Source organism: Gadus chalcogrammus, chromosome 12 (assembly GCF_026213295.1).
Source record: "Gadus chalcogrammus isolate NIFS_2021 chromosome 12, NIFS_Gcha_1.0, whole genome shotgun sequence".
In the NCBI taxonomy this organism is placed as follows: Eukaryota; Metazoa; Chordata; class Actinopteri; order Gadiformes; family Gadidae; genus Gadus; species Gadus chalcogrammus.
The window spans coordinates 20,297,183-20,320,185 of NC_079423.1; the positions used below are offsets into that span (position 1 = coordinate 20,297,183).

Sequence of the window (23,003 nt, forward strand, 5' to 3'; positions counted from 1 at the left end):
CCGTTGCACCACTACTGTAAATAGATCGATATCAAATCGAATCGGATCGAATCGTGGATCGAATCGGATCGTGACCTTATGAATCGGAATCGGATCGATCCAGGAAATTCGGATCGATTCCCAGCCCTACTGTTGACTGTTGAAATTCCATGATCTAAGATAAGATATAAGATACAACTTTATTAATCCCCCGTAGGAGAAATTTGTTTGTTGCAGAACAGCCCAGCAGCAATGGAAGGACACAAGAAAAAATAACAATGTAATAAATAAATACAATAAACACAAAGTGCTAATGCATAAGTAGACGCTTATAGTTAAAAATAGGGACAAAAACAAGACAAACAGAACCAACATAAAGATGGGTGATGCATATACACATATATACGCATACCTAAACACACACATGCATATGCAAACACATAGACATACACAATCATCATCAGGCACTGTTGAACAGCCTAATGGCTGCCGGCACAAAGGAGCACCTGAAGCGCTCCGTCTTGCACCTGGGGAACATCAACCTGTGGCTGAAGGTGCTCCCCATCAGCCACAGCTCAGCATGGAGGGGATGGGAGGGGTTGCCCATGATGGACTTGAATTTGTCCCTCATCCTCCTCTCCACCACCACCTCCAGACTGTCCAGCTCAAGTCCTACAACCGAGCTGGCTTTCCTAACCAGCTTGTTGAGTCTGTTTGACTCCCCAGCCTTGATGCCTCCTCCCCAGCACGCCCCAGCAAAGAACAGCGTGCTGGCTACTACAGACAGATAAAATGTCCTTAGCAGCCTGCCACACACATCAAACGACCTGAGCCTCCTGAGGAAGAAGAGTCTGCTCTGACTCTTCCGGTAGAGGGCCTCTGTGTTGTCCGACCAGTCCAGTTTATTGTTGATGTGTACTCCAAGGAACTTATACGAATCCACCGTCTCAATTTCAACCCCCTGGATGGTAATAGGGGTTGGGGGCTTCTTCTTCCGGCGAAAGTCCACCACCAGCTCCTTGGTCTTGCCGATGTTGAGTTGGAGGTGGTTCTCCTCAGACCATCTGACGAAGTCCTCCACCACACCTCTGTACTCATCCTCCCTGTCCTCACTGATGCAGCCCACGATGGATGAGTCATCTGAGAATTTCTGGAGATGGCTGTTCCAGAGTTGAAGCTGAAGTCAGAGGTGTAGATGGTAAAGAGGAAGGGTGAAAGTACTGTTCCTTGAGGTGCTCCAGTGTTGCTCATCACCACATCTGACAGGCTGCTCTGCAGCCGCACGTACTGTGGCCTGCTGAAAAGGTAGTCACCAATCCAGGCCACCATGTCGGGGTGTACCTGCATTGCTGAGAGCTTCTTCTCAAGCAGGGGAGGCTGGATGGTATTAAACGCACTGGAGAAGTCGAAGAACATGACTCTCACTGAGCTCCCCGGCTTCTCCAGGTGTGATTAAGCCCTGTGCAGCATGTAAATGATGGCGTCGTCCACGCTGATTTGGGCCTGGTACGCGAACTGCAGTGGGTCCATGGAGTCACACACCTGGGGCCTGAGGTGCTGTAGAACCAGTCTTTAGAAGGTCTTCATGATGTGCGAGATCAGCACCACTGGCCTGTAGTCGTTGGGAGAGCTAGGACGAGCTATCTTAGGCACCGGAACAATGCAGGAGGTCTTCCACAACTGGGGCACCTTCTTTAGCCTCAGGGAGAGGTTGAAGAGGTGTTGGAACACTCCAGCAAGCTGTCCGGTACACGCTTTAAGCACCTTGGGATTGATGTTGTCCGGACCCATTGCCTTATTCTTAGATAGCTCCCGCCTCACCTGGCCTGATGTAATGAAAAGACTGGTAGCAAGGGGGAGTGGAGGGGGGGAGAGAGGGAAGGTGACAGGATTGGGGGTAGGGGTGGTGGAGGAGGGGGGGACAGACTGACTCGCTGAGCTCACTGGGGCAGGGGTTGAGTCGAACCTATTGAAGAATAGGTTCAGCTCATTAGCACGTTCGTGCCCGCCCCCCACAGCTGGACCTGGCAGTCTGTGTCACGTAATCTGCTTCATCCCATCCCACACCTCCTTGGCACTGTTCATTTCGAGCTTGCCCTCCAGCCTCTCCTTATAGCGGTTAGCTATAAGGAGAGGCTGGAGGGTGCGTGCGTGCGTGCGTGCGGGCGTGCGGGCGTGCGTGCGGGCGGGCGGGCGTGCGTTTGTGTATTGCAAGTATTGCATTAACATGCCACAAATGTCCTTCAATGTATTTTAATGGTCGCCATAACATAAGTTCAGAAATGTTAATGCAATACTTTGGGGGGAATTCACTTGAACTAAGTCATTTCATTTAACATAATGTAGGATACCCACCTCCGTTCAGTAGGACGCCCTCTTCACTTCTCCAGAAAGAAACGTATCCCACGCTGAGTATGCTGTGATCTTTATAGCTCCATGGCTGGCACGCAGTGGGTCCCAGTGTAATTTGAGAAATGCATCCCTGCCGGCGATTTTCATTGGATTAGGAAATTATGGGCGGGACTATTTTGTCCCGCTCACGGACGATCTGGCATCTACGGATACAAATACTTTTGCTACACATTTACCACCTAGACGTGGTGCAAAACAACCTGCAAAAAAACCCACAGCTGAGACTTGCAAGAGCAGATTCGAGCAGTTGTAAAATGGATTTGTGCTCGCTCATTAAAATGCTGAATTAACATAATAATAATAATAATAATACATTTTATTTAAAGCGCCTTTCATGACACCCAAGGTCGCTTCACAAACAATCATCTCATTACAATTACATTAATCTCATAGAAATAACTAAAAATAAGAAAAATAAAAGTCAGTCAGTCCATAAGCTATCTTGAAGAAATTAGTTTTAAGTCTGCTTTTAAAGTCAGTAATTGAGTCACAGTGTCTGATGTAGTCTGGCAGTGAATACCACAACTTGGGGGCGATGTAGCTGAAAGCCCTCTCTCCCAGGGTGCTGAGGTTCGCCTTAGGGACATGCAGTAGGCCTGCTGTGGAGGATCTCAGTGAGCGGGCAGGAGTGTAGGATTCCAGGAGGTCAGAGAGGTAGGTGGGGGTATTGTTGTGTGGGGACTTGTAGGTCAGGAGCAGGACTTTAAATTGAATTCGGTAGGCTACTGGAAGCCAGTGCAGTTGGATAAGCAATGGTGTTACATGGCTGGTGGATTTAGAGCGTGTTACAATCCTTGCTGCAGAATTCTGGATGAGTTGGAGCTGGTGGAGTAGCTTATTTGGGATTCCAGACAAGATGGAATTACAGTAGTCGAGGCGGGATGTCACATATGCATTCACAAGGACTTCTGCATTCTGCTGGGTGAGCGCTGGGCGAAGCCGTGCAATGTTCCTTAGATGGTAAAAGGCACTTCTTGACATACTGTTTATGTGTGCACTGAATGATGCAGTAAGTACAGCTGGCGGAAGTGTAGCAGTGGGCTTTGTTGAAAGGTAGAGCTGGGTGTCGTCAGCATAGCAGTGGAATTGAACACCATGTTGCCTGAGGATAGTGCCAAGTGGGAGGAGGTAGATGATGAACAACAGAGGGCCTAACACAGACCCCTGGGGCACCCCTCTTGTCACAGCAGTACTCTCAGACTTGCAATTCAGCATTTGTACGTACTGTGTCCTTCCAGAGAGATAGGAGGTGAACCTAGGGCTGGGCAATATGGGAAAAAGTTATATTTCGATTTTTCCCCCCCAAAATTTCCGATTTCGATTTTATATCACGATATGAACAAAATCACAATTTTTGTATAATTTCTTTATATTTTCTGGTAAAAAAGAAAATGTAATACACAAAAACAAATGTAATACACAAAAACAGCTTAACAAGCTCTTAGGTTTCACAGAACAAATTCTAGCAGCTTTAAAAAACAACGAAAAACATGAAGTGCATTTAACTTGTGCTGCAATGAAACAAAATATTTTGCAATACTGTTTCTCACAAGTTGCGAGCAAGGAAGACAAGTGTATCCACCATCTCAGGTTTTAAAGCTGCCCTGTGGCAGGTCACAATGTTCTCCCCTGTGCTAAATACCCTCTCGGAGGGTGTGCTGGTTGCAGGGATGCACAAATAGTGCTTTGCAAGGCCGCCAAGTCTTGGGAAGTTCCTTTCATTCACCTTCCACCATTGCAGTGGGTCCATCTCACTGTCTGCATCTGCTGCTGTCAAGTAGTTTTCGAGTTCCCGCTCAACACTCTGTCTGTCATTGAGTGCTGGGCTGGATTCTGGTTTCTTAAAGAAGCTGCCCAATGACTTTTTTTGTGTCTTCAGGGGAGGGGGTACTGCAGCATCTCCTGCCTCTGCTTCCTCTGTTCTGACTGAAGTGGAGCAGTCCTCCAACATCTCAGACACTGCTCTCATTTTGATGGCATGAATGTTTTCTGGCTTAATGTATTGTGTCTTGAAACGCGGATCTACCAAAGTTGCAACATCCAGTAGTTCCTCAGTGTTCGGATCGGCATACTTTTCATCCAGGTATGACATGACTGTCATCTTCAATTCTTTGGTGAGCTGTGTTTCATCGTCGGATGGCTTGAGAATCTGTGTTCTGAAAAGTTGCAGCATCGGCTTGAGGTATGACACATAATTTTCACTGGAGAGTGCATCAGTGAATTCCAGTAGTGGATTCAGGGCCCCATTGACAGATTCCAGGACATCTAGGTCTTGCCATGTAGGAACCAGTTGTCTCGTCTTTTTGTCTGCTCCCAAGACCTGAGCGATAGCTTTCTGCTGCTCCAGCATCCTCTCCACCATCTTCTGACATGAACCCCACCTAGTGGGTGACTCAGTCACTAACTTGTGCTGGGGTAGATGAAGCTCTTCTTGAGCAACAGCCAGATCTCTCTTCTTCTTCCACGAATAGCTGAAGGCAGCCACTGCTTTCTTACACACACCCACAGCACGCTCCACTTTCTTGTGCTTTCCGGCTTTCTCTGTGGGGTGGGGGGTGGGGGACAAACAAACAAACAAAAAAAACTGAATAAGAAACCAGTATGAATATTTCTAATACAGAATAGTGCACATGAGGGGCTGGATATTCAAGACAGTATTTTTTTAATTAATAGACAAGGGCATGAATCCAGCATTGTTTGAATACCAGTTTATAATCTTTTGAGGTCGCAAATTAATCTTTGAGAAATAAATAAAGCATTTTAAGGGTGGCCTAATAAACATTATGAAGAGAAGGCCTTGACTCTCATTGTAAAACGTTCTTGTCTTTTTTCTTAAATAATAGTTTAAAAAATATATAAATATGAACATTCGTTTTTTTCATATTTATATGACCTGAAAATACAATTAAGGTATGCAATTCTGCTATTCAACTTACCAACAGCTGAGTGAAGTCGGTGCCCAAAACACTGTAGGCGAGTCCAGTTGTTGAGGGTGGTTGCTTTTACTATATTTGCTCCACTATCTGTGGTAATGCAAACTTGTTTGCTTTCACTTAGCCCCCACGAACCAAGCGATTCTGTCAGCCCTGATGCAATTGCCTCGGCAGTATGGTCTTCAGGAAAGTATGCCGTTTGGAGGCATTTGCTCTTCATAGCCCAGTCTTGGTCAAAATAATGAGCAGTGAGGCTCAAATATGGTTCGGAAGTTCGACTTGACCACAAGTCCGATGTGGTGGCGAAGTATGCCACAGCCCGCAGGTCCCTCTCAACCATCCCTCTGCACTCCGCATACAGTTGTGGGATTGCTGTCTGCGAGAAGTGTTTGCGCCCTGGGAGTTGATAACGAGGGTCAATCACTCTCATTAGGTTTTTAAATTCTTCCTTTTCGACAGTGCGTATTGGCAGCATGCCTTTTGCGAGGAATTGTGTGATTGCGTGTGTAACGTCTTTGTGTCGTTTCGATGTTTTTTCATACGGCGCGATGCTGGAAAGAGCGGACATTATGGTCTGTTGATATGGCTTCCTTTTACTGGTGCTGGAGGAGGGGGCATTACCTGTCTTGCATAACTGTGCGTGCTCTAGTGGGTGGCATTGTCTTAAATGCTGAAACAAATTGCTGGTGTTTCCTGTTTTAGTAGCTACGTTCCTTCTACATATTTTGCACAGTGTATTACGCTGTTGTTCGTCCGACTTCAAATACCCAAAGTACCTCCAAGCAGCCGAACTTCTCAGACCCTTCTTTTCAACAATCTCCTCCTGGGCAGTACTATCATTTAATTGCTATTTTAATATTTTAATATTTTATTTTTTTTGAAGGCGTCGGCTAATCGAACGTCTCATTTAAAACCGTAGAAAAAAATTAAATCGCGATTAAAATCAAAATCGAAAAATCGCCCAGCCCTAGGTGAACCACTGGTGAGCACTGCCACACACTCCGATATTAGCTAGACGTTCCAGCAGAAGATGGTGAGAGATAATGTCGAAGGCTGCACTGAGATCAAGGAGAATCAGAATGGAGATAAGTCTATCATCAGCTGCACAGAGGAGATCATTAGTAATCTTGATCATGGCCGTTTCAGTACTATGCATAGGACGGAATCCAGATTGGAATGGCTCAAAGAGATCATTGGCCTTCAGGTGATCCTGGAGTTGAGTTGCCACTATCTTCTCAAGAACTTTGGAGAGAAAAGGCAAGTATACATAGCGTTCTTTATCATTTTATTTGTGAGGACATTTTTCACAGATGTGCAACTTCTGATGCATTAGTTCAAATTTGGGTTTACGAATGCACATCTTTTCGGGCATGTTCTCAGATTATGAAACACGGGTGTGCGAATGTGTTTTGCACCAACTGCGCTGCAATAATTGTAGCAAAAGGATTTGTGCACCTGTAACACAGATTTGCGTACTCGTAGACCCTATTTTGTGTTTACAATGGTATAAAAAATATATTATTTATTTTTTAAGACTACAAATGTACTGTTACACATTTGTGACTTTAGAGTACATGCAAAATAAATATATACGACTTCAAATTTACTGTGACTTTAGTGTATGCATTCAAATTCTGCAGTTACAGGTGCTAAAGACTTTTGCTACAATAATACCTTCATACAGGAGGACTTGGTTAAGGGTTTTCATTGAAATTAAAATAATTCAAGCAGCACTTTTTTATTGTGCTATTAGCACTAACAAGTAATATTATATATAATACATATATATACATATATACATTTTTATCAAACTAAAAATAATAAGGGTATGGATGTACTGGAATAATGGCAATTAAGACTAAACTTCATTAAGTTAATGTTAGTTGCCGCCAATTGTTGCTGCCGCCGAAATTCACACACATCGCTTACCGGATACGTTTTATCCAGTGATTCCTGGTTTTAATGTCAGACGGTAATCTAAAAAAAGAACAGCCCATCTCAGTTGAATGGTGACATTCTGGTGCAAAACACACAGGCATCTTGATTTGATGGCTCAGTAGACCGTGGTACCGTGGTACGCAGCATTAGCACTGTGAGTTGAGAAGTGGAGGGAATGTGTATTGATGTGACGTCACATATGCAACGTGTAGTCTTTTTCGTTGGGTCTTTTCCACAGCCTTTAGCTGAATAATCATACAATATACAGTCAAACTCTTTACGTGATTTTTTTTTATTTAGACCCACACAAAACATATGTGTAATCCAAGGCATTTAATGACTGGGATCAGAAAATAATTACTTTCTCTCCATTGACTCCCATTCATTTTTTTTCGGTCTCATAGGTCCCATGAGCAATGGCGACTTACGAGCTCTATAGCGACAACATTACAAGTGCAACGCCAGTTCATTAACAAAAATGAAACATACAAGTAGGCCTTCATGCCACATATTTTACAACAGCTATTCCACCCAGAATATTATGCTAACAGGAGTAGTAGTGAACGGGTTAATTTAATATGCTTATTAAATGGCATCGCCACACAGCATTACCATCAAGCCTACTGCCCAAATTCCAGCAATATATTTATGTTTCCAACCATTACAAAAAATGCGTTATAAACTAAAGTACCACAACAACATTATCTCTCCTACAAAGTGCAAAGAAAAACTCACCCATCACCCATGACCTGATCTTTTAAAGCTGCCTTGGTGAAGCTGTTAAGACTGCTAAATCAGGCGCTGTTCCATGTCCCCTCACTGATGTTGAGCAGCAAACACGGCACGAATAGGTTGTTCTTAACGGTGCTAGCCGTTAGCCAGTCATAGCGGCTGTAGTTGCACTCTGTAAAGTGCCGCACAAAACCTTTACCGGCCTGAGTCAGCCCATCCAGCTTCGATGTAGGTCTTCCTCTTGAAATTAAATCTGTCTTCTCTCCAAACGATCGCCTTGAATAAGGCAAACAAAGGAGATCAGAAACAGGATCGCTAGGTGATGTGAAGGCAGTGGCCATAGTAGTTCACTTCACTATCAACTCTGTCACTACCGCCAACGATTCAAAATTTGCTGATGATGTCACCGGGGGCCAGCGCCGGCATATTGGTGGGCCCTGGGGCCTCTGGAATTATGTTGTAAGAACTGAAAAAAATATGGAATTAAGATGCGTTCAGACACAAATTAATGTCATTTTGAAAATAAATAAATATATATATATGTATATATATGATTTAGATTTTGACAGGGCCAGCAGGGCCTTCTCTACTGACGGCCCACCACTGGGTAGGGGTAGGGGGTCGGCTTAAAAGTTAGAGTTAGGGTTGAGCAATGAGGGGTAGGGTTGAGCAATGAGCAATGAATTCGGATTCAGCCTTACTTCCATAAAATGGCGCTTGTTGTAGTCCATCTTCGACAATTGTAGTTTCACGCTAGAGACGCCAGATGTCAGCAATACTCCACGTCACGCAATGACGTTGGGTGGAAAAGTGGTGTCGAATTCATTTCAAATAGTGCTTTCTTTTCCTATGTTCGAAGGGAAGCACCTTCTCATCTCGCCTTGAACCGATGACGTTCCCAACAAAGGGGAAAGTTTGCATAAAGGTTAGGAGATTAGATTTTTGCCAGTTTGAAAAGTTGACTTTGGTACCGGACCTCTTCTGTATATTCGCGTTTCCGGGGAAGGATAATTTAGGACACACATCGCCGAGACGCCTGCTTTGTTTTGACCTATGATGTTGACGAGAAGTTCCATACAGAACTTGTTAAGCCAGCTTGATGCACCGGTTTTAATTCTTTAGAACAGAGTCCACAAGGTCTCCCAGCATTTTCTTAAACATGGTCCTCAATCAAATGTATAATTTCCGCGTCGTTGGACAAGGGTATCATGGAGATGTATATACATGAGTAAGCTTGGCGGAATGATGACATTGGAATAATAAATTATTTAAATCCGTAGAAACAACGTTCTTATGTATTTAATTGATACATACCTTAAGACGCTTTCACTACGAGTATTCCAGGAAGTACACCATAACTTTGAAGCCTACTTGAAATCGGACAACTGCTGTTAATAGTGTGGTTAGTTAGGGGGACGATGGCATTATTTTGTTTGCGTCTGAACAGAAGCAGCTGCTTCTACCCGCTGTCTGCACACCTGACATCTTGCTTTCAAGTCTACAAACAAGGGGGGCATGCTTGGAAAACTCGACCATTCTTGTCATCGGCACAACTCTCCACGAAAAACCGCTTTCAAAGAGCTACAAACAAAGCTATACTTCCCCTCAGAACTGCAATATTTGCGAGAACGTTTTTACCTCGCGACAAGACCGCGTTTTTGCAGGCATGGAGGCAAGCTAAGGGCGTCGCTGTACGTACTCTGTGGGGGCATCATATCCACACCTCTAGACCGTTGAGGGCTCTGCCTGCTCCTCTCATATGGTTACTGCTCAAACCTCTGCAGAAGCTCCTGGCGGTCATACTTGGAAGGTATATTACATTTACAATGTATATACTTAAACTTAACAAAGCTATACAACATTTAATGAATGTTAGGTTTTTACTCATGCAGTTTCATTTACGAGCAAGCAAAATTTTTGGCATTGTGGACATTTCACATGCACACAGTGACCACTTTATCATGAAAGTCGTATTTCACAACGATGCCTTGCCTATTACAAGTCATCTTTATTTATCTAACACCTTTCAAACAAACGTGCAGCCCAAAGTGCTTAACATAGCTATATAAAGACAACACACTTTATTAAACAATTTTAAAAATATTATTAATATCAATCAATACAAGTAAACACCAGGGATAAAAAATAATGTAAAAAAAAAAAAGTGATTTTATAACTTCAAGACTATGACATTACTCCAGATCAACAGGTTGGCTGGAGCCCTTGGGGATAGAACACGGTACCTTTCGGCTGAAAATACCCGAACACCTGCCACTACAAACACTGCATCCACATGCCATTAAGTTGGGGGCCGGTGTTTCCTACATAGTTAAGCTGTGCTACCCATCTTAGTCCGTTTGGTTATCAGAAACATATTGAATAAGAAATGTAATTGATACTTTTGTTTCTTAAATGGACCTTTAAAATATGTATCATGAACTAGGCCTATACAGTAGTGCAGAATAAGATCATGTTGTAATTGAATACATAAAAAACACTGTCCTTTTTGTTTTCTGTTCTGTAGAAGCATCAGGAAGTGGTGGGTGGCCCTGCCTCCTAACCGCCGGCAGCTGGCACGTGAGGCAGCCTGGCGTAGCCGCTGGGTACTGACAGCGGCTGCTGCAATCATTATGGTGATTGCTGCGCTCTTCCTCCTGACCCACTTGGACGAGTCCCCCTTGACGGGGCGAACGCGCCTCCTGGTGTTCAGCAGGGAGAACTACATGGAGTTGGCTGCAGTAATGACGGAGGACGTAAGTGTGGGATGCGGGAGGGGGGATTTGAAACTTGTTGGTTGACTCTAGAGAGAGGGAGTCAATTTTGGTTGTTTGAAAAGCAATTAGGCTGGTCATTCTCCTAATAATCCCATACATTTATGTGGTAATCTTGAAGATCTCCAATGATGAAAACAAGGGTTTAATCAGTGGGCCATAGGTTCAACCAACCACAATGTCAGCTCTTCAGTGAAAGATTGTGACCTAAAGTGAAAGTGAACCCCCGGTTTTAGCTCAAATTGTACACTATCTTCTAAGCAGGAGGGGGGCTTTATGTGTCCTAGAAGACTAACCCTCTTCGGATGTGGACATCAAAATGAACCATTGCCTAGACGGAGCTCAGTACATCCACACACGGGCTGTGGGTTTATCTATAAATGTCCAAGAAGCTTAACCCTCTCTCAGACGTGGCCATCAACATAAACTGCTTCTAAAGACTGCCGCAAGTCTGTCTTGATCTATAAACAGAGAGTGAATGAAGCTTAGATTATTTTATACTTTTGTAAAATAGTTACAATTTTATATATATATATATAATTATTTATTTATTTTTTTAGATCTTTTTCTTTTTGACGACAACAACGTAGTTAAGGCGGCAGGCGTGTGTTGCTTAGGCGGCCACCTAAGCTGTAGGGTGCTGTGGGAAACCCTGCTCCTGATGTTGTAAAGGCCTTAAACTGCAGGAGCGGGTGGTTGTGTCGTTGTTTGCAGCGAAGGACAGCTGGTAATAAAGTGTCTTCCGAGTCACAGGCACTACAGAGTTTTCAATATTGAATGAGAGATTGTGGATGTAAATGCCTTCCATGGAAGGATGAGCAGCTTAGTCTTGTCCACGTGAATGAGTTTCAGGTGGTGCGTTGACATCCACTGAGGGATGTCGGCCAGACATGCAGAGATTAGTTCAGCTACCTTCAGGGCCTCAGGTTTGAGGCCCTGAATAGGACAGAATTCTTCTGAATAGCTTTGGTAGGAAAGGCCTTGTAAATGTGAGAATCCAGTGACTTGCTGTACTGGGAGAAGCCCATATAGCAAAACGTGATTGAATGAATCAACATTGAGATATTGTCAGGCTGAAGATTGTGATCAACATTGATGTTAAAATATACATTGAAAGTGCTTGTGTAACGGGTCCCAGGTGGGATCGCCGTGGACAGATTATAGATAACTGAAACAAAGAGAAAAGAATGCTGACACGGGAGACGTGACTTGTCTTTTCAGATCCTCATTAGTTATATTTATTCATTTAACTTCTCCATTTACTGAAGGTTACCGTTTATCTTCACATTGTCCATGCATTTTAAACTCAGCATCATATTACTCCATATGTTGTCTAATTAGACATATTTTCCATGTTCTTAAAACAAACCAAAATACACAAAAAATACTCTTCAATTTAAAACACACCTTTTCTCACAGTGTTGTTCTTTCATCTCTCTGATACAATAAACAGTTTGTACAAGGTGCATCTTTAATGCTCTTAAAACCCATTAGGTTTTACTGAACTAGTATTTTTAACAGTACCTACCTTGTAGGCTATATCAAACATTTTCTTATTACTGAACTTCAAGTAACTTTTCTTAACCCGTTTTTAACAGTATCTTTAAGGTGCTTTACAACAATCAATAAACATTTGAATACTTTACAAAACGTCAAGAAGTGAGCCACGTGTGGTGTTATTACAATAAAACAAAAAGGTAGAGACGAGCGTGATCCGTATTAGCTTAAAGCTACTAGCCTAACGGTAAAACTTCCAACGGCGCCGCAATTACAAATCTCTCGGCGAGCGTCGGACCTTACTAGCTAGTAGCTTAAAGCTACTAGCCTAACGGTAAAACTTCCAACGGCGCCGTCATTACAAATCTCTCGGCGAGCGTCGGACCTTACTAGCTACACATGTACTCATTTTAACACTCATACTTTACTAAAACATTTCACTACACATTATCCAATCACTAACATCAACTTGTTTTACATTTTAAACACATAACCCACCTGAAACAAAGAGAAAAGAATGCTGACACGGGAGACGTGACTTGTCTTTTCAGATCCTCATTAGTTATGAGGATCTCACGGGGATTCAGGCAAACCACAATATTACTGTGCCTCCTACTGGCAGGATAGTGCAATTGCATTGTGAAAATGTAAAACTATAAAAGATATTGCTCATACAAAATAAGATCAATTTAGTAGGAAATAGTGTGTCTTAATAATATAAAATGGTGTAGTATATAAAAACTTAATATACACAAATGTGGGCACACATTAGTGGGCATCACACTTGCTATGATCAACATTGAAATAAAATTTAATTTTCAATCAATTCTGAATCAACCTTGATTCAATTATGATATGATCAATATTGAAAGAATGTAGAATTGAATCAACATTGAGTCAACTATATATATGCATTGCATAATACATTTTTAACAAGGTTATTATTAAAGGGTCATTTCAACACTTTTCAACGTTGCATTGTAGGTTTTTAATATTCTTCATTAAAAACCCCATTAGATTGGCTGTTTCCATTCTTTTCCATGAACCAAAAAAACCCCAACAAAACAGACCATTATTCAAAAAGTTATTTAATGAATATTCAAAAGGAATAACAAACAAACATCTTAAGGAATTATGAACATTAACCCTAATTAACCCTATAATTAAGAACATTACAATAACATTTGTCCTTATAACTCTTTTCCTTTTCTTGGTATCCCACCACTCTTCTCAGGTGAGTAATGCAGCCACTTCTGCAGTGCACCCCTGTACCAGGGGTTAAAATTAACTATTTTTCACCACCGTCCCAGAAACGTCCCGAAAAAACATTTTGAACCGTCCCGAATCTTTCCCCTAAATCTTTTTTACATTTTGAGATGTTACTTACTGATACTATAATAAAAACAATACATTATGTTGATGAAATAATATATTTATTTCTAGATGACTACGTGACTACAGTTTTGCAACTGTGGTCGCAGAGCAGCAGGCTCTCGCACTGCTTGCCGCAGCGCGAGACTGCCTAATATGCCATCGTATGCACGCCTTTTTCGCGGCACGGTCCGCGCGTTTACACTGCCCAAGGTAAATTGCCTGCTTGAGCTAGAACCCCAATTTACCCTCCCGGACCCTACAGACATTGACGGTTTATTGGGTTTCATTCTGATGTAAATGCGACGGCTCCGCGGTTCCAGGGGGGTTTGGTTAGAGGTGTTGCGCTGTCAACGCAGCATGTGTTGCGAGACAACGCAGCATGTCATCATGAGCAGTTATAACTGAAAAGAAAGGAATCCGCGAGCTGCTGATCATGTGAGAGAAGGTGAGCAGTCGCATTAAACAAAGAAAGATGGTGCGAGAGAGACCAGAGGAACTGTCCTTACGAGGCTTTTTGTCGGGATGCGTATCAAACATGCACACGCACTGACAGCGGATTCGCCCGCTCCTCTCAATGCGCCGACTAAGGCAAACCCGAAGCAGTGGGATATGTAAGGGATAATGAATAGAACGCCGGTAATTACCGGGAAAATAAGCCCCGACAGGGCGAACTTGCTTCGCCCACAAGGGGCTTATTTTCGATCATGACCGGCGATGTTCTCTACAGTATCCCGCTTATTACACGGCTACTTGCCAAAACGAAAAAATAACTTCACATGGTGTCTTTTTACAATTTATTTGATACCAGCATTCGTAGTGTTGATCAGCATAGAGTAGTCCGCCAAAGACGTTGACGTCGCTTAGCAACCGAAGACGCTGGGGATGACAAGTTAGCCGGTACTTGCAGAGTGATACCAAAAACGTCATTAGAGGCGAAAAATCTGTTGTTTTCCTTGACAGCGGTCAATTATACTCATGATTATACTATGACATTACTCCAGATCAACAGGTTGGCTGGAGCCCTTGGGGATAGAACACGGTACCTTTCGGCTGAAAATACCCGAACACCTGCCACTACAAACACTGCATCCACATGCCATTAAGTTGGGGGCCGGTGTTTCCTACATAGTTAAGCTGTGCTACCCATCTTAGTCCGTTTGGTTATCAGAAACATATTGAATAAACAACAGTGAATTATCAAATATAATTCACCACCGGAAGTTCTGAAGGGCCCATGCAAGTGAACGGAGCATTCCATGGCATTGAGAGGACCCGTGTAATAATTGCGATTAATGTGAAATGATATATATATATATATATATATATATATATGAATGAATGAATGACGTGTTAGACCCCCAGGCCGTTCTGCTGGCGATTTAAATTCGCTCTGCAGCATAGGCTGGAGATCGGGAAGTCTCCCGGTGGGCCGGTCGACGTTGAAAATTATTCTAAAGAGGTCTAGACTTCTCCATTGAACCAAGAAAGACCGCGCCATGACGAACGGGGGATTTTACCCCCTCTGTCTCACTGAACAACACAAACGCGAGCGCGCCAGCCAATTAAACGAAGCCCTTTCCATTAATTAAGTATTTTCCACCGATTGCGAACACGTTCTGGTTCGCAGAAAGTGTTAAACTTAAACAGAAAAATGAAGTCAGTGCCCGCAAAATTCTCTTCGTCCCGAGGTCGACCCGAGAGAGAATAAAAATCCTCTGAATTACAATTAATTACGTCCCCGGGACGACAGGACGTCGTTAATTTTAATCCCGGCCCTGTACTGCAATTCAGTCAATTTGCGGTCAAATTGACGAGCAGCCGCTGAAACAAAAAGAAAAATAATAATCTTCATATAGTAAAACAATGGCACAGTTTATGTCTACTCCGTGTCTCAGAGGAGGGCAATGGTCCCTTTCAATGTCCATTAGCTTGAAATTATGTCACTGATAGGCCGGTTTCAGAACTGTCCACAGGCACAGACCCCCTCTGAGACGCAGAGCGAGTAGACAGAAGTGGTGCCATCCTATTTTGAGCATTAGAGCAGTGATTCTCAACCTGTGGGTCGGAACCCCACATGAATCTGGGGGCTGTCCCCAGATGACAGGGAAGTGACAATTTAAGGACTTTTAAGACATTCTTAATACCTCAGAAAAGAACTGAAGAAATAATACCATTGATGCATCAAAAGTAATCAACAAATTTCTGCTATAAAACCTTGTCAAACATTGGCCAGATTGTCACATATAGACATTTCACTGAACATATTCATTCCTGAGGTGTCAATCAGGCCTATGTTCCACTAGCAAATAGATTTCCGGTGTACGATCTCCTCAGAATAAGTACCTCTATAGATAGACGTCTATAGAGGTGGAAGAGACAGTCCACCGGAAGTCTTATATTTGCAAGATGTACAATGACAATAAATGCTTAATCTATTCTATATTTGCTAGCGGAACACAGGCCTGATTGAGACCGCAGGAATGATTGCACCGAGCGCTGTGCACCGTGGATTCCTCAATAAGAAAGAGGTAAAAACTAAATAAATATCCGATCTACAAGCTCCCGGCGCCTTCACATTGCAAGCTTGTAGATTGGCTATTTTCACAATATTTATCTGTGTAACCGAGTCAAACTAAATTCAATGCCTCAACACCAACAATTCCAAGTGCTTGTCAGGGTGGGGGCTCCCCAGGTCAAACGTGATTAATTATGTGTGTGTGTGGGGGGGGGTCACGGCCTGGAATGGAACAACTGCATTAGAGGACCACTTATATGAAGATAAACGTTGGAGATGGGTGAAGTGCTTCTTCAAGAGTGGATGCATTTTCTTCCCCATGGAATGAGCCATTTATCTATGGACAACCAACTCAGCCATAATTAAAAATAAATCAATAAAATGTATGTATTTATTTATGGCATATATTTAGGTATTGATTAATTAATTTATTGATTTATTTTTAATTATGGCAGAGTTTGTCCTCCATATTTATCTGGCTCCCTCCATGGTGAGGAAATGCATCAATTCTTATTTACTTCAGAAGTTTTAAATACTTTTAAATACTACTTAACAGATTAGAGAGAAATGGTTAGTTTGCTAAAGTGTACAATGTGCCATGTCAAATGGACAGTATATTGCATTTAAAGATATAGTTATGATTTTTTACATGAGGTTGTATTACATGAGGGACTTTTACCCCACTGCATCCCGTGACCCCAGCAACTAGCAGCAACTAATTTCTGCAACACCGAAACCGGGCCAGAACTCCGCTCACGGGACGCAGTGGGGGAAAAGTCACTGCTGAGGCCCGACACTGATGGTGAGGATGTAATGCAACCTCTTGTCAAAAAATCCGAACTATCCCTTTAATGCCTCCACACCTACAATTCCTGACAATAAATGTAAGAAAATACTTCGACAGACTGTTTCCTCCTTCACTGCAGCTTCAGCCTCATCAAACTGCTCCTCATTGGCGAGTGGCAGAACAATGGGGAAGGGCTCTTCTCTCTGTGATTCAGGACCCGCTCCAGGAATATTCATGGAGGATTTAGCGATTTCAGTCTTTATAAACTGAATGTCCCGTGACATTTGCTTCACCTCCATGAGTAGCTACGTAAGCATCTTGGTATTTTTGTCGGCAGCAATGTCTTAGAAGAAAAGTAATTGGTTTTACATTACATTTCAAGGATAGATTGACCATTTTGAATTATTTAGAATGACACTAAGCAACTCACTGATGTTTTCACCCCTAACTTATAGTAACCATTAAGCACTTAAATGTTAAGCCTAACAAAGACAGTCGTATCACAAGGGACACATTTCTCAATTCAGATGGCATCAGTAAGGTTAAGAAGTTGGAATCTTCCCCGTGGTGTTTCTGGAGCTCAACCTTTAAGTCACCGACAACATGGCATCACACATGGCATTGCACATTAGGTCATTGTGTATTGGGGGGTAAATGGGCATTGTAGCACAAACAACATTTTTACATTTAAGATGAGAAAATATATACCTTTCCTTGCTTGCTCTGGGCTTGAGTTATACATTGGCATTCCTAGAGACATACAGACAGAAATAGCAAAATAAGGTAAATAAGCACTATCAAAGTTGTTATGAATGAGCACCACATAGCAACTAAGGATGTTGATTGATTTGCCGTCGAATGGCATCATTTAAGATTGGTTGGCACGTCCGGTGTTAAAAAAAATGTGATGAGAATTTGTTAGTTAACTCACCTGTATAGCCATGGGGGTCGTGATGGTGATTGCCAGTAAAGTGTAAAAAGAGGACAATCAAATGATATCCTTGCAATATTTTTGCATGTATTGACAGAGGAACTATATGCTTGTAAATTAAAGTTCACATGCCATTGTAATAAGCAATGACATACCACTGCTTGCATCTGGGGTTGGTAGAGAGGGGTATTGGTTGGATTCTGGCAGCACTGTATTAACAAATAAGTAGAATTATACATGGCAATACTTAAAGTAGTTGTAGTGTCGTAACTGACAGTGTCACTACTGTACCTGGAAAGTGAATAGCAGGTGGCTTGGCAAATTTTCTCTTATCACTGCTGGTTTCTGGCTGCCAATCTGAATCCACGTACACAGTATTTGTCCTTGAAAATAAATATTAAACATTCCCAGCATTTGAAAGAATTTTAAATATAATTACATTAAATGAGAGACTGATCTCGGTTCAGGAGCCCATCGCCCGTTTCTGTGAAATTAGGCGGATTGACATACAAGTACACATAGACATGACACAGGACAGACATCCAATCCAACCCTCAAAGCTGAGTGCCAAGCAGGTTCGAGTCTTTTTTATGACTCGGCCGGATATCGAACCCTGACCTCATAATATCTGGGTTGACACTCATCACAAGGCAGCGGCGTCTAGGTGTAGGCTAATTTACTAAGCACATTTGGTTGAGGAATTCAACTGTACCTTGTTCTTATTTTCCGACGTACATCTGCTTCCACCTCTGATTCCAAATCAGTGGTCGGACATCCAGTAGTGACATACTTTTCTTCATGTTGCTTGGCCTTTTCAAATGAGTCTGTAAAAGAACAGGCAGAAAATACAGTGCCATTTTTAAGTATGATAAACAATGTAATATAAACAGGGTTTTGCAAATGGCAATCAGATTTTAATTCAAATACATATGTTTAGTTAATCAGGTAACTCACTACCAATATATCTTATACCAGTGGTTTTCAAACTGTGGGGCGCGCCCCCCCCTGGAGGGCGCCAGAGTTCTTCATGGGGGGCGCGACGTGAGAAAAAAATAAACCCGAAGAAAAACCTGAAAGTCGATGATTCAAATCATTAATCGTACTTCAACTGTATAAGTAACCTAACTAAATCAATTTTCAACCGTTTATCTTCGTGAAAACCATTTAACAAATCTACACACTTGTATCTTCAATAATATCGAAACAGAATTTCGATATCATTTAAAATCATTCTTCAGAAAATTCTTCAGAACCACCGTTTTAGTTTCATACCACTTCGTTTTCAGCTGTTTTCATTGAAGATGTCTGCCCATTCTGATACACCTACTTCCAGACATCGTAACTCATTCATTTTTCAACTGTTTACCATCGTTCAAACCATTGAACAAATCTACACACTTGTATCTTCAATACTATCCAAACGGAATTTTGATAGCATTTATACTTTTTTTCAGAATCACAGTTTTAGCTTCAAACCGGCATCGTTTTCAGTTGCTTATAATAATTTAGGTCACCATAGCAACGCTGGTAAACAAACCCCGCCGAATAGTCGAATCTCTGGACTGAAAAAGCAGATCTGATTCGACTCTGAAAATTGAGAGTCGGGGACCCTGAATGAATCTGTGTAAACTGGCAGTTTACACAGATTAAGATGTTCAAATGTATTTAAAAAAGGTTAAGCTAAAACATGCTTCGATAAAGTTGTTAAATTGTGTTAAGAAATGTGTTTAAAAACGCACAAATATGTTTAAAATGTTTAAAAAATATGTTTAAAAAATATGTTTCAAATGTTTAAAAAATATGTTTCAAATGTTTTAAAATTATGATCAGAGATGTTTAAAATGTGTAAAATAATTAAGATAGCTTTCAAAACACAGGTCTTTAGAAAAAAAAAAATGGGGGGGGGGGGGGGGGCACAGCTGAATTTTTTTTCTCTGAGGGGGGGCTCACTCTCTCACACTTTGAAAACCCCTGTCTTATACAATACCCCAACACACCCACAATTAATGGTTCTCCTTAGATACCAGAAAGGAGAACAAAATGGCATCAAGGTTGCCACTTCAATTAACCTGATTGACTAGTCCCATTTGTGACTGATATAAAAGTAATGCCATTAATTCTGTCACAAATGGAATTGACAGGCTTAGATATGGAATAATTCACATAAGACAATAGTGATGTAACTACTTAACACAAGTAATTAAGAGCCGGACACGGGCCTTTGTATAATTCATGTTTTTTGGGGAACAGGACAATGTACCTTCCTTTGGATTGAACCAGCTGGAAAGAACTGTTACAGTTCTGCCATTTGGAAGAAGTACAACGGCCCAAAGCACCACCTCACTTTCCATTCTGTGTAGAATAAATTAAATTAGAATATAAATGATGAAAAAAAAAGAAGAAAAATACTCATGATTCATAAGATGTCATAAACTTGCTATGCTACTGCATATGAGCTATTGGAATAGCTACGAGGCTATTTCCCTCTGACTCTGGATACAGAACACATTTACGTTAAATACAGCTAAGTTTACCAACGCCGACACATCACACAACTCTAACCGTAAATGTACCTCGCATGAGGACTCACAGGGTTAAGTGTAATTTTTGATTTTTGATCTCTGAACTTTCTGTAAATCACATATGCCGCTTTTCCACTACATGGTACCAGCTCGACTCGACTCGACTCAGCTCGCATTTTTTGCGTTTCCACCGCGAAAACATGGTATCTGGTACCTGAAGTGGCTGCTTTTTTTAGTACCGTCTTGCTCTAGGTTCCAAGCGAGCTGAGCCGATGCTAAAAGGTGACGTCGGCAGACGGCCGGCCACTGATTGGCCAGAGAGTGTGACGAAGTCACGAGAGCGACATGGCAACCATGCTGGTAACAGCCATAGCAGCGCCGCAGCCAAAATATTCCACTTCTTCAAATTCTTCAACATGCCAGCTAATAATAGTAATGTTATCGATGTCCTCCATTGTTGTTATGTGGGTTCTGTCCATGTGTGGGTTGCGTAGGTGTTGTTTGCGTCGCGTACAAAAATACGTCACGGCCCTTTCGCGCAGCCGACCCCGCCCACGTCCAGGAGGTACTATTTGCGGGGGAAAATGACCCGTGCTGCTACCGTGTCGTGTCGTGTCGAGTCGAGCTACATGTGCGGTGGAAAAGCGGCAATAGACCTCATTTTCTTCTCGGACTATATTCTGCACTAATGCAATTGTATCTCCCACCTCAATCCAATTATCCCCCTGCTTTGTAGACAAGGTAAAGCGACTACTGGAGACCTTTGTGTACTGTAGAGCAGTGGTTTTCAAACTGTGGGGCGCCAGAGTTATTCAGGGGGGGCGCGAGGTGAGAAAAAAATCAACCCGAAAACAACCTGAAAGTCGATGATACAAATCATCAGTTGTACTTCAACTGTAGAAGTAACATAACTAAATCAATTTTCAACCGTTTATCTTCGTGCAAACCATTTAACCAATCTACACACTTGTATTTTCAATAATATCTAAACAGAATTTCGATATCATTTAAAATTTCTTCAGAATCACAGTTTTAGTTTCATACCGCTTCGTTTTCAGCTGTTTTCATTGAAGACGTCTGCCCATTCTGATACGCCTACTTCTAGGCATCGTAACTTATTCCTTTTTCAACTGTTTACCATCGTTCAAACCATTAAACAAATCTACACACTTGTATCTTCAATACTATCGGAATTTTGATAGCATTTATACTTTTTTCAGAATCACAGTTTTAGTTTCAAACCGGCATCTTTTTCAGTTGCTTATAATAATTAAGGGTCACCATAGCAACGCCGGTAAACAAACCCCGCCGAATAGTCGAATCTCTGGACTGAAAAGGCAGATCTGATTCAACTCAGAAAATTCAGAGTCGGGGACAGCCCTAGAAAATAATATTGCTGGCTAACTTTAGCAAAATGAAAAAAAAAAAAATGAAAAAAATGTTTCAAATGTTTTAAAATATGATCAGAGATGTTTAAAATGTGTAAAATAATTAAAATAGCTTTCAAAACACAGGTATTTAGAACATTTTTCAGCTGATTTTTTTTTCTCTGAGGGGGGGCTCACTCTCTCACACTTTGAAAACCCCTGCTGTAGAGCAACATTGAAATGTCGAGGAAGTGGAAGACTGGTTCATCTGTTGCTAATGGAAGCTCAACACGTGGCATTTCTGACAACCTGGGGCCGTATTCACAAAGCATTTTATCTTACCGCTAGGAGTGCTCCTAACTCGCGCTAAAACATTTTACGTAGGAGTTTTTTCTTAAAAGTTATTCACAAAGCCGCTGAGACCTACTCTAAGAGTGACGCGCCGTTGCTATGGATTACGTCAATTCTCGTGCACGAGTTTAGAAGCAGTCAGTTCGGTGATTGGTTGTTCAGACGAGCCCACTGAATCACCGAAAAACAAGGAAATAGCCTAGGCTAGAAATGAATTCCTATTAAGTAGTTATAGTGCAGTTAGCAGAATACACGCATGATGACAATTTTGTGCAGACCACGATAATGACGTTGTAGCCTGCACGTTCAAGAGAGAGAGAAAGCAAACAATAAAAATACGTAAAATCTAAAAGAAAATAAATGTTACGAACTACCCAAGTGTTGACTGATTTGTGCCAAGGTGTTTACCTAAAATGTGTTTTCAAAGTGATCCCTAAATGCCTGTCCACTCGGTTCCACACGGCCAAATTCCTTGTAATGTTGATCGCCATCATCATCATCGTCTGGCTGTGGAATGTTCCTCCGCTTGCAGAGGTTGTGTAGAATGGCACATACAGTGATTACTGTGCTTGCCCTCTCTGGGGTGAGGCGTATTTCGCCGTGGAGGACATGAAACCGACGTTTCATCTGCCCAATTCCTCTCTCCACAACATTTCGTGTATGTTTGTGTGCTCTAGCAAAGAGCCAATACGATGTGTTTTACGCATAGGACTAAGCGTAATCTGCGTAATCACTTACATGTTACACTTGAACTGTGCTCCCGGTTGTGGATTGAGGTAGGGTGTCTAGAGCCACGTCTTGCTGGATAGTCACTGTCACCCAGCAAGTGACACCCAACTGGTACATCTCAAAAAGCTGCCTCAGACCGCTCACCATTAAAATGCACGAAACATG

The 23,003-nt window shown here is 42.1% G+C and overlaps 2 protein-coding genes across 7 annotated transcripts in view; one reads left to right on the top strand and one right to left on the bottom strand.

Moving 5' to 3' along the window:
- Positions 1 to 3,839: 3,839 nt before the first annotated feature.
- On the bottom strand, positions 3,840 to 9,768 carry LOC130393811 (E3 SUMO-protein ligase ZBED1-like). 2 transcript variants are annotated; one of them, XM_056604553.1, is made up of 3 exons: positions 8,696 to 9,768; positions 5,328 to 8,460; positions 3,840 to 4,932 (listed from the first exon to the last, which is right to left on the bottom strand). In XM_056604553.1, the coding sequence occupies exons 2-3, from the start codon at positions 5,890 to 5,892 to the stop codon at positions 3,938 to 3,940; spliced, it is 1,560 nt and encodes a 519-aa protein (XP_056460528.1). In that variant the 5' UTR covers positions 5,893 to 8,460; positions 8,696 to 9,768; the 3' UTR covers positions 3,840 to 3,937. The 2 variants fall into 2 exon arrangements, with proteins under 2 accessions (XP_056460528.1, XP_056460527.1); XM_056604552.1 differs by having other exon boundaries at positions 5,328 to 9,768.
- oma1 (OMA1 zinc metallopeptidase) overlaps positions 8,781 to 23,003 on the top strand; it is an 84,454-nt gene continuing 70,231 nt past the window's right edge. For 3 of the 5 annotated variants that reach the window (XM_056604555.1, XM_056604556.1, XM_056604554.1), the window contains exons 1-2: positions 8,790 to 9,804; positions 10,519 to 10,747. In XM_056604555.1, the coding sequence (XP_056460530.1) occupies positions 9,413 to 9,804; positions 10,519 to 10,747 (621 nt within the window). In that variant the 5' untranslated portion in view covers positions 8,790 to 9,412. Of the gene's footprint in view, positions 9,805 to 10,518; positions 10,748 to 23,003 lie in introns of all 5 variants that reach the window. The other 2 variants (XM_056604558.1, XM_056604557.1) reach the window with 2 other exon arrangements.

What these genes read in the sequence shown, in the direction of transcription:
- LOC130393811 (XM_056604553.1), bottom strand. Translation starts at nt 5,892, where the DNA reads ATGTCCGCTCTTTCCAGCATCGCGCCGTATGAAAAAACATCGAAACGA. An exon ending in CCGACTTCACTCAGCTGTTG is followed by an intron (nt 4,933 to 5,327) that starts GTAAGTTGAATA and finishes CCCACCCCACAG; the next exon opens with AGAAAGCCGGAAAGCACAAG.